General features: G+C 48.9%; 1 protein-coding gene across 1 annotated transcript in view; it reads left to right on the top strand.

Annotated features, from left to right (window-relative positions):
- Window positions 1-10,645: 10,645 nt before the first annotated feature.
- TRAF3IP1 (TRAF3 interacting protein 1) overlaps window positions 10,646-11,985 on the top strand; it is a gene marked incomplete at both ends in the record, with an annotated part of 54,129 nt that continues 52,789 nt past the window's right edge. Inside the window, 2 exons of the mRNA XM_080720081.1 lie at window positions 10,646-10,756; window positions 11,486-11,587. Coding sequence (XP_080576207.1) covers window positions 10,646-10,756; window positions 11,486-11,587 — 213 coding nt within the window. The remainder of the gene's footprint in view (window positions 10,757-11,485; window positions 11,588-11,985) is intronic.

Genomic DNA, 11,985 nt, shown 5'->3' with positions numbered 1-11,985 from the left:
CTGTCTCCTCCCGCAGCATCGGCAACGACACAGCTCTGATTTCTTCTGCCGCTAGTTCCATGCCTCATGCCGTCTGTCCTAACTTCTTTTTTTCTTTTGGTACTGGAAGCTGAACCCAGGGGCATTCTACCTCCTAGCTACACCTCCAGCTCTATTTTATTTCGAGACAGGAATCTTTATTTTATTTTATTTTTGTGGTACTGGGGGTGGAACCCAGGGGCTTTTCTACCTCTGGGCTATATTCCCAGACCTATTCTTTTACTTTATTTGGAAACAGGGTCTCACTAAGTTGCTGAGAGCCTCACTAAGTAGCTGAGGCTGGCTTTGAACCTGCGATCCTCCTGTCTCAGCCCCCCAAGTACTAGGATAACAGGTGTGTGCCCCCGTGGCCAGTTTGTCCTAAATGTATGACAATTGTTAGGTACATAAAATATATCTATTAGCAGGGTGTGGTGGCACACTCTTGCAATCCCAGTACTTGGGAGGCTGAGACAGGAGAATCTCAGACTCACAGCCAGCCTCAGCTACTTAGTGAGGCCTCCACAACTTAGTGAGACCATGCTTCAAAATAAAGAATAAAAGCCGGGCATGGGAGCGCACGCTTGTAATTCCAGCATTTGGGAGGCTGAGACAGGAGAATCGCAGTTCATGGACAGCCTCAGCTACTTAGTGAGGCCCTTTGCAACTCAGGGAGACCTGGTCTCAAAATAAAGAATAAAAACTAGGGCTGGGGGTATATCTTGGAGGTAGAATGCTCCTGGGTTCCATACTCAGTACCACAAAAAAAGAATAAACGATAATATAAATATAAATCTATATATGCCACCATGCTTGGCTCCTATTTTTATTTTGAAACAGGGTCTCACTATGTTGTGGAGGCCTCACTAAGTTGCTGAGGCTGTGTATGAAACTACGATCCTCCTGTCTCAGCCTCCCAAGTACTGGGATTACAGGTATGTGTCACTGCACCCAGCTCCTGGGGTTTATTTTTAATTAAAAAAAAATGAATTGTGAGCCGGGTGTGGTGGCGCACGCTTGTCATCCCAGTACTTGGGAGGCTGAGACAGGACGATCATGGGTTCATGGCCAGCCTCAGCTCCATAGTGAGGCCCTTTGCAACTTAGTGAGACCCTGTTTCAAAATAAAGAATAAAAAAATAGGGCTGGGGGTGTAGCTCGGAGGTAGAATGCCCCTGAGTTCAATCCCCAGCACCACACACATAAAAATTAATTGTGGTAAGAAGTTATGTAGCACAGAACTCACCTCTGGATCAGTGTTGAATGTATCCACAGTGCTGTGCTAGTACTGTACCACCCAGCTCCAGAATCTCCTCATCTTGACCACCTGAGATTCTGTGCCCATTAAATAACATTTCCTGCTTGCCCTCTCCCAAACCCTGACAACCTCCAACCCCGTCTGCCTCTCCAGTTTGACCACTCCAGTAGCTCTGTTTTTATTCTTTTGTTACTTTATTCTACCTTTGAGCTACACCTCCAGCCCTCTTTACGTTTTTGAAACAGTCTCACCACATCGCTGAGGAGACACACTGGTTGCTGAGGTTATCCTTGAACCAGCAACCCTCCCGTGGCAGCCTTTGGGGATGACAGGCGTGTGTCAGCACACCCGGCTCCGGGCGGCTCTTCTCAGCAGAATCTCTTGGTGCGCGCCGCCTGCCCTCAGCATGACGCCCTCGTGGTCCATCCACGTGGAGCCTGGGCCAGGACTCCCTCTTAGAGGTGCTTCAGTGCACGAATGGACCACGTTCTGTTCATCCACTCATTCGTCAGTGGACGCCTGGGTGGTTTCCACGTTGGCGCTATTCTGAATAATGCTATTGTGGACATGGGTGTGCAAATACCTCTTTGAGATTCTGTTTTCCATTCTTTGGGATTGAACCCCGAAGGGGGCCGGCTAGGTCTTAGGGTAATTGCATCTTCACTTTTTTCAGGAGCTGCCATGCTGTTTTCCATAATGGCTGCACTGCTTCACCTTCCCACCAGCAGGGCGAAGTCTTAAATTTCTCCACTTCCCCAGTGCTTGCCATTTTCTTTTTTCTCTTTCTTTCTTTCTTTCTTTCTTTCTTTCTTTCTTTCTTTCTTCCTTCCTTCCTTCCTTCCTTCCTTCCTTCCTTCCTTTCTTTCTCTTTCCTTTCCTTTTCTCTCTTTCTTTCTTTCTTTTTTTTTTTTTTTGCAGTACTGGGAATAGAACCCAGGGGCATTCTACCTCCGAGCTACATCCCCAGCCCTATTTTTTATTCTTTATTTGGAAACAGGGTTTCACTGAGTTGCAAAGGGCCTCCTCACTCAGTAGCTGAGGCTGTCCTCAAACCACAATCCTCCTGTCTCAGCCTCCCAAATGCTGAGATTACAAGTGTGCACCACCATGCCTGGCTCTTGGCAGTTGTTGTGAGGATTAATTAATTATTTATTTATTTTTGAAGTACTGGGGGTGGAACCCAGGGGCCATTCTACCTCAGAGCTACACCCCCAGCCCACTTTTTATTCTTTATTTTGAAACAGGGTCTCACTGAGTTGCAAAGGACCTCACAAAGTAGCTGCGGCTGTCTGCGAACCACGATCCTCCTGTCTCAGCCTCCCGAATGCTGAGATCACAAGTGTGCACACCACACCCGGCTCTGTTGTGAGGATTGAGTGAGAAAATTCCTGAAGTGCTCTTAGCCTGGCTTCTGGAACATGTCCGTCCCCGCTGCGGGCCAGTTGTCACATTCAGCGGGGCGTGAAACCGCCCTGCTGGGGACACTGCTCAACAGAAAGCAGAGGGCAGAATCCCGCAGGCGCTTCCTCCGCACTCCGCAGCTCCCTCCCAGGCCTCGGAGGCCTCCCTCACCTCTCTGGCCTGTCACAGCCCTGGCCCAGGACGGGGCTGCGGCACCTGCTGTGACCTGGCTGGGCTCCTCCCTGCAGCTTGGCCGGGGTGGGGGCACAGGGTCCCAGCTGATTACACCTCCAGAGTCAAAACATACAGGAGCAGGGCATGGTGGCGCACGCTTGTAATCCCAGTACTTGGGAGACTGAGACAGGAGGATCGCAGGTTCGCAGCCAGCCTCAGCTACTTAGTGAGGCCCTTTGCAACTCAGCGAGGCTGTTTCAAAATAAAGAATAAAAAAAAAATGGGGCTAGGGATGTAGATTGGTGGTAGAATGCCCCTGTGTTCAATCCCTAGTCACACATACACACACACACCCCAAAAAACAAAAAGCCATATAGGAATTCCTGGAAATAAGATTAAACCTTGCATACAACGGGAGGTCAACGCCGGTCCCTGCCCTGTCCGCACAGTAAACAAAGCATATGTTTCTTCATTTATTACTCATTCATTCATTTATTCATTCATTCATTCGTCTGTTCATGCTGAGTATTGAACCTGAGGCCATTCTACCTCTGAGCTACACCCCAGTCCTTTTTATTTTGAAACAAGGTCTAAGTTAACATGCTCTGGCCTCTAACCCGTGATCCTCCTATCTCAGCCTCCCAAGTACTTAGATTATAGGTGTGTTCCACTCTTCATTTTGTTTTGCTGAGGCCTGAGTGGCTCCCACCCTGCTTCTTAGCTTGGCCCGCGGCCCCGCCAGGCCCGGGCCTCACCACCGCGCTGACCTCACTCCTCTGCTTCCTCTGCTCACTCATTCCTCCCCGGACACAGGGGCCTCTCTTCTCCGGTCTCAGCCTCCTGAATGCTGGGATTACAAGCGTGCACCACCACGCCCGGCTTGTACAGCTATTCTTTATTTAACATCTATACAAGAGGCAATGGATTCATAACTCAAATGAGCTGAGGCAGCCAGGTGGCCCACGCTTGTAATCCCAGCACTTGGGAAGCTGAGACAGGAGGATCAACAGTTTCTGCTGTTGCCCGTCTAAAGTTTCACCTTTGATCAGTTTCTTGATAGAGCCTCATACCTTGTCCTCGTAGCAGAGGGTGTTTGCTTCCCTGGGAGCCCTCCTTTCCCTCCTGCCACCCAGTATAGACGAGCCCTCCAGCCCTCCACGAACCAGAGACCATGGGCCCCACACAGCCAGCAGGCGCCTGGCGCTCGCTCTGAACTCTCCTGTGCTCTTGCAGGACAGGGCTGGGCTCAGCCACACACGTGCCTGGTGCAAACCCGCCTCTGTGCAGTGTGGCTCGGGGCCTGCTCCTGGCAGCATCCACACTCCAAATAGCTCAGCCTCTCGTATAATCACCGCGATGATGATAATGCTATTCCCAGATGAGCGCAGATGCAAGAACCCTCAGTAAAATACCAGGGAACCAAATCTGTCAGAACGTTAAGAGGCTCACACACCATGGTCAAGCGTGTTTTATTCCCAGGGTGTAAGAGTGGCTCAACGGATGTGGTGTAAATGGCATACAGCTCTTCTTTAGCCCCTAAAGAAGACTGAATTCAAGTGCTCATCTCAGTAGATGGAGAAAAAACATCTGGCAAAATTCAACATGTTTGTTTGCATGATAAAAATTCTATAAAATGAGGAGAGAAGGAATGCACCTCAACCTAACAAAGGTCACGTATGACAAGCTTAGAGCTGGCATATTCAACAGCAAAAGGCTGAAAGCTTTTCCTGGAAGTTCAGGAATGAGGTAAGGATGGTTATTCTCGCCACCGGTATTCAAGTGCACACGAGAAGTCCCACTCTGCACAGTTAGGAAATAAAGGGCAACACCTCAGAAAAGTAGATGTATCATTGTCTCCATTTATAGATGCCATGATCTTATAGGGAGCCTTAGAGACTACCAAACTTAGAAAAGTTCACAGACTCCACCAAAAAACCTTTAACTACTTAAAAAACTACAGGGCACAAAATTAACATTCTAAAAAGTAAAATAAAAAAATTTTTTTTAAAAAATTCAGGTGTGGTGGTACATACTTGTGATCCCAGTACTTTGTAGGCTGAGACAGGAGGATTGCAGGTTTGTGGCCAGCCTTGGCAACTTAGTGAGGTTCTCCACAACTTAGTGAGACCCTGTTTCAAAATTAAAATGAAATAGGGCTAGGGATGGAGCTCAGAGATAGAATGCCCTTGGGTTCAACCCTCAGTTCCACACACACAAAAATTAACATACAAAAATCATTGTGTTTCTATATATTAAAATGAACCATCTGAAAAAGAAATCAAGAAAGCAATCTCATGCTGGGCGTGGTGGCACATGCTTGTAATCCCCACGCTTGGGAGGTGGAGACAGGAGGATCATGCAGGTTCGAAGCCAGCCTCACTGGTTTAAGAGACCCTGTTTCCAAATAAAAAGTATAAAATAGGTCTGGGACTGTAGCCCGGAGGTAGAAGGGTTTTCAGGAATCCCAGTACCACCAAAAAAAAAAAAAAAAAAAAAAAAGCAAGCAAGCAAGCAATCTCATTTATAGTAGTATTGGAATAAAATTTAAAGACTTAGTAATAAATTTAACCAAAGAGGTAAAATATCTGCCAGTAATAAATATTAAAAACTGATGGCCGGGCGTGGTGGTGCACGCTTGTAATCCCCGCGCTTGGGAGGCTGAGACAGGAGGCTCGCACAGGTTCGAAGCCAGCCTCAGCTACTGAGTGAGGCTCTCAGCAACTTAGTGAGACCCTGTTTCCAAATAAAATATAAAATAGGTCTGGGAGTGTAGCCCAGAGGTAGAAAGCCCCTGGGTTCCACCCCCAGTACCACAAAAAAGAAACAAAAACTGATGAAAGAGCCGGGCGTGGTGGCACACGCTTGTAATCCCAGCATTTGGGAGGCTGAGATAGGAGGATGCAGTTTGCAGACAGCCTCAGCTACTTAGTGAGGCCCTCTGCAACTTAGTGAGACCCTGCTTCAAGATAAAGAACAAAAAATAGGGCTGGGGGTGTAGCTTGAAGGTAGAATGCTCCTGAGTTCCACTCACAGTAACACACACACACACACACACACACACACACACACACACACACAGACTTAAGCCAGTCCAGGTACAATGGCCATGTGCCAATAATCCCAGTGCTTCAGAGGCTAAGACAGGAAGATTTCAGGTGTGCCCAGCACACAGTAATTTAATGAAATCTTCTTTCAAAATAAAAAAATAAAAAGGACTGGGTGGGTAGTTGGGTTGTTCAATGGTAGAAAGCCCTTGGGTTCAAATACCAGTAACACACACACACACACACACACACACACACACACACACACACACACTCAAACAAAAAACAAAACCCCTAAAGAAAGCAGGTACTGATGAGGATGTAGACAGAAGGACACCCTTGCACATTTTTCATGTAAATGTAAACTAGGTCAGCCATGATGTAAGTGTGGCCATCCCTTGAAAACTAAAAGTAGAGCCAGCAATAGTATGAACAGTAACATGCTCCAGCAATCCCATTACTGGGTATTTATCTCAAGGAATTGAAGTCGGTATCTCATGGAGACAACACCTGTGTCCTTGACCCTGACCCAGGTGCCCCGGAGGGCAGAACAGCCAGGAGAAGCCAGGCCGGCAGAGCTTCTCGGGATCGTTGGGAGATGAGTATGAATCACTCAGAGGTCTATGGGGGTGATGAGACCCGGACCCCAACCCTTCCAAGTTCTGGAAACCCCGTGGCAGGGATTGGGGAGAAGGCAGTGAATCCCCCAGGAACAGTAGCAAGGAGGTGGCCCCAAAGCACACGGTGTTACCCCTCTCCCTGTTACCCAGAGGGCCCTCCTGCTTGCACAACACAGAACTGAAGCTCAGAGACTGGTGAGGACCTCTGAGCTACATTTAAGCAACGTTGTCACTGGAAGGCTGACAGATTCTCTCCAGAGGAGAGAAGGAGACCTCTATGCAGAACTTGTAGGCTTTTGACAGTCACAGAAAGTAATTTAAGACTGTGTTAGGCTTTAGCAAAGAGAAATACCTCTTTTAAAAAACGAAAGGGAGCCGGGCGTGGTGGCGCACGCTTGTAATCCCCGCGCTTGGGAGGCGGAGACAGGAGGATCGCGCAGGTTCGAAGCCAGCCGCGCGCGCTGGCTTAGGAGACCCTGTTTCCAAAAATGAAAATGTAAAAATAGGTCTGGGAGTGTAGCCCGGAGGTAGAAGGGCTTCCAGGAACCCCAGTACCACCAAAAAAAAAAAAAAAAAAAAAAAAAAACGAAAGGGAGGCCGACACAGGCCGACACAGGAGGATCACAGGTTCCTGGCCAGCCTCAGTTACTTAGTGAGGCCCTCAGCAACTTAGACCGTTTCAAAATAAATAAAATTGTGCTGGGATGGAGCTCAGCGGTAAAATAGCCCTGGGTTCCATCCCCAGTACCACCACCAGCCCAATTATATACATATATACATATATATATACACACAAATATATTTTATTTATTTTTGGTACTTGGAATGGAACCTAGAGGCCTTCGACCTCCAAGCTACACCCAGCCCTATTTATTATTATTATTATTATTATTATTATTATTTATTTATTTATTGGTGGTACTGGGGATGGAACCCAAGGGCCTTCTACCTCCAGGCTATACTCCCAGACCTATCTTATATTTTATTTGGAAACAGGGTCTCTTAAGCCAGCTGAGGCTGGCTTCAAACCTGTGCAATCCTCTTGTCTCAGCCTCCCAAGCGCGGGGATTACAAGCATGTGCCACCACGCCTGGCTTTATTTTTTATTTTGAAACAAGGTCTCACTGAGTTGCAAAGGGCCTCACCAAGTAGTCGAGGGTGTCCTCGAACTCAATCCCATATTAGCCTTCCAAATGCTGGGATTATAAGCGTGGGCCACCATGCCTGGCTTCACAAATATATTTTAAACAGTGTCTCACTAAATTGCTGAGGGTCTAGCCAAGTTGCTGGGACCAGTTTTAAACCTGAACTCCTCCTGTCTCAACTTCCCAACTACTGAGAGAAAAGGCATGTACCACCATGCCTGGCTCTCCCATTGATTCTTCTTTTAAATAATAATTTATAGTTGGGCACGTGGTATACACTTGTGATCCTAGTACTTGGGAGGCTGAGACAGGAGGATCACAGGTTTGTGGCCAGCCTCAGCTACTTATTGAGGCCCCCCGCAACTTAAAGAGACCCTGTTTCTAAATAAAGAATAAAAAATAGGCCTGGAGATATAGCTCAGAGGTAGACTACCCCTGGGTTCCATCTCTGTTACCACAAAAATTTATGCATATAATATTTTATTTATTTATTTATTTATTTATTTATTTATTTATTTATTTTGCGGGACTAGGGATGGAACCCAGGGACATTCGGCCTCTGAGCTATAGCCCCTGCCCTATTTTTTATTTTTTATTTTGAAATGGTCTTTCTAAGTTGCGGAGGGCCTAAGTAGCTGAGGCTGTCTGTGAACCACAATCTTCCTGTCTCAACCTCCCGAATGCTGGGATTACAAGTGTGCGCCACCATGCCCGGCTATTATTTATTTTGTGTGGTACTGGGGATTGAACCTAGGGGCATTCTACTTCTGAGCTCCACTTGCAGCCCTATTTTATTTTTTTATTTTGAAAGTTCACCCTGGGCACGTTTTGCCCTGAGCACAGGACTGTTTCTCCCACATTCTGTGGAAAGCAGGTGGCCTGCAGGCCAGGAGGTCCTGTGGAGTCCTGAGGCTCAGCTCCTGACTGCTCTTTGGGCCCTCAGCCTGCCTGGACATCGGGGTCTCTGAGAGGCTCCACGCCAAGGGAACGGCGTCACCCTGACTTGGTGGCACGTGGCTTTGACACCTCCCTGGACATCGCAGCCTTTGAGAAGCTGGGCTGGCCCCTGTGTTCTCCAGGGGCTCAACACTCCCAGCGCACTCGCCCACCCTCCACGCAGAAGGGAGGGAGGACGGCATTCTGGGCCCTCGGAAAGCAGGTCCGGGAAGATGCAGCCAGGGATTTCTGACTCCAAGAGAGAGACTCGGAGTCAGGGCCTCTGGGGAGATGGGCTCGTAGGCCAACGTGGAGTCAGCAGTTGCGGAGGCAAGCTGGGTGGGCACCATTGGCCTAAAATATCCCTCGCTCCGCAGGATGAAAGCTTTGAAGAAAAAGGGAGTATTAAAAAGAGTCATTCATTAAAAAAAAAAAAAAAGATAACTGATAAGTCACAGACAGAAAGTGACAGCAAAGAAGGTGTTTGGAGCACAAAAGGCTGGCGGGAGAGGCTTCTGAAAGGAGCAATTTCTGAATGAATGAATGAATGAGACAGGCCTGATCATGACTCACCCCAGGAGAGAGGGCAGCACAAAGCCCAGGGCAGGCCGGGAGCCCTGCCTCACCTGGCACCCAGCGGGGAGCAGACATCCCCCAGACAAAGACCTGGGGAGGTGGAGCCGGCCCAGCCCTGAGCCCCACAGCTGCCAGGAGCCCAGGATGTGGGTCAGGCGTGGGGTCGCTGGGGGAGGCAGGTCCAGGTCGGGGGAGAAGTCCTGCAAGCCCAGGGACCCCTGAGGACAGCAGGGGTGTACCACTGGAGCTGCACGCGACACATGACACTTCAATTTTAATTTCAGACAACCCTTTTTATTTTAAGTAAAAATGCATCCTAAACAATATTTGGGACATTCTGATCCTGAAATGTTTTTCATTTTCTTATTTGAAATTCAAACATAACGCCCGAAGCCCTAGCTATGGCAGCAAGTGTCTGTCGTCTGGCCAGAAGGCAGAAGGAGAAGGTTCTGGAAGTGCGAACCTTCCCGAACCTCTGGAAGCAGAGCTGGTCCCTCACAAGGGCGGTCTTTCCTGTGACAGCTGGGGACAGACAAAGGCCCCCATCTTGACGTAGGAGAGAGGAAATAAAGATAGGCGAAAAGCAGACAGACGGGCAGGAAGAGGGGACTGCAGATTGAAATCTAAACGCCTCAGAGTCAGACCTACTTCTCAGATCTGTTTCTCCCTGGGCCTGTCGCTACCCAATTTCTGAGAAATCTACACATCTTAAGGGCACTTTAAATTCACTCTTTATGAAAGTTGCCTTCTTTTAATTAAAACAATGACGTGCTGTTGGCCTCCACAGTGTATTTCCAGACAGATAAAGCAAACTTTGTGGGCCAGAAGCTGGGCGTGTGCTCTCAGGGACAGTGGTCAGAGGCAAGACACTTGGGGTCTGCAGTCCATCCCCTGCCACTGCTCCCAGGCTGACCCCAGCCAGAGCTCAGATGTGAGTGGACTCTGGCAGGAATTGCTGGCTGCCCAGCGTGGATCAGGGGATGTCCCGGTGGGTTCCTCCAGTTTGAGAGGAAGCCTGGCTCTCGGATGCAATAGCAGCGCCTGCACCTGGTGTAGCACCCCGCGGACCTCTATGTGTCCTGTGAGAACGGCAGCCCTCTTTCCGACACCTGGAGGGGTAGGAGGTCTGAAATCCCAGTCTAAGGACTTAAGTCATTTCAGAGCGTTGGCTGGCTAGCCTCCATGAACGAAGGGTCCAGCTGTGTAGAAGTGCACGGTCCCAGAAGGCCCTTCCCCTCTCAAAAGTATTCCAGGAAGGCCTCAGGACAGTCGGCGTTGAGCAGGGAAGGAAGGGGAATAAGGAACGGAACGAAGGCCATTCTCCACGCAATGTGAAATATTGTTTTGTTGTATGGATGGGGACGTATTTGAAAATGATTGGGCAGTTAGGAAAGTATCTTCTTCTTCTTCACGGGCTTGATGAACTGTTTGAGTTAACATTTATTCTTGGGAAGCAGGCCCTGCGTGTGAAAGGATGGTGCGTGGGCAGGAGGAGGGCGACAGGATCTGGAAGCCCAGCAAGGCCTGGTTCACAGTGTCTACGGCCACCCTGGACTGCTCCAAGGGAATGAAGAGTGGAGGGAGCGTTGGCTCGGTCCTGCCGAGGCGCTCGGGGCATGAGTGTGGACCAGAGGCCCCAGACTGGGAAACGTAGTGGAGACAAGGACATCAAGGCGCCTGTGGTGGAGGGGGGGTTTCTAGGAATCCAGGAAGATTGACAGGCATCAGAGGCTGGAGGGTTTTGGCCAAGGGTTGAACCTGGAGGCCAGAGGCAGGGTCCAGGATACAACCCCTTCCGGGGTACAATCTTTCTCCATAGACCTTGGGAATTCTTTTTTTCCATATATATATATATATATATATATATATATATATATATATATTATTTTTTGTACCTAGGGGCATTCTACCTCCAAGCGACACACCAGCCCTATTTTTTATTCTTTATTTTGAAACAGGGTCTCACTGAGGTACAAAGGGCCTCACTAAGTAGTAGCTGAGGCTGTCCTCAAATTGTGACCCTCCTGTCTCAGCCTCCCAGATGCTGGGATTACAAGCGTGCGTCACCATGCCCAGCTATCTTTCCATAGACCTTTGAGGGGCTTCTTTTCCATAGACCTTGGGATGGCTGTTTGCAATGACTACTGTGGAATTTCTCTCCTCTCGGGTTGCTTAGGTTACTCTCAACCTCCCAGGCAGGTCTCCCGCAGTCAGTGCACCTGCAGGGTGAAGAGCTGCAGGAAGTAGGAAGTGAGGTTGCTGCTGCTAGACGCTCACACTGCTAGACGCTTCTCGAGGACCTGTCTCTCTGTAGGTGGCCGAAGCTCACGTGGTCCTGGTACAGCCACCAACGTGGACAGCGAGGGCCTCAGGAGCAGGGGCCAGTAGGTACAGCACGGACGGTGCTTTCTGGAAGGTATGTAGGTCCCCGTTAAACCCTCAGCCTCTAGACAGTACTTTGTACACCGAGTCAGCAAGTACCTGAATGACACCTATGGCCTATCTTCACTAAAGATATATGAATGTCCAATAAGTATAGGAAATGGTGCTTGAAATCACTTACCCACTAGAGAAACGCTAAAACGACAACAAGGCGCCATTATGCAGCGCTAGAATGACTAAAATTAAACCCTTCACAATATCAGATGCTGGCAGGGGAATGGAGTGACTGGGAACGCCATGTTTTGCTGGTGGGAATGAATAATGGTGAAGCTACTTTGAAGACAGTCTGGTTGGGTTCAATCCAAAGTACCACAGAAGAAGAGGAGGAGGAGGAGGAGGAGGAGGAGGAGGAGGAGGAGGAGGGAGAGGGGG

The sequence above is a fragment of the Muscardinus avellanarius genome (genome assembly GCF_963383645.1).
Source record: "Muscardinus avellanarius genome assembly, chromosome: 2".
Lineage (NCBI taxonomy): Eukaryota > Metazoa > Chordata > Mammalia > Rodentia > Gliridae > Muscardinus > Muscardinus avellanarius.
This window is presented reverse-complemented; position numbering and strand designations above follow the sequence as displayed.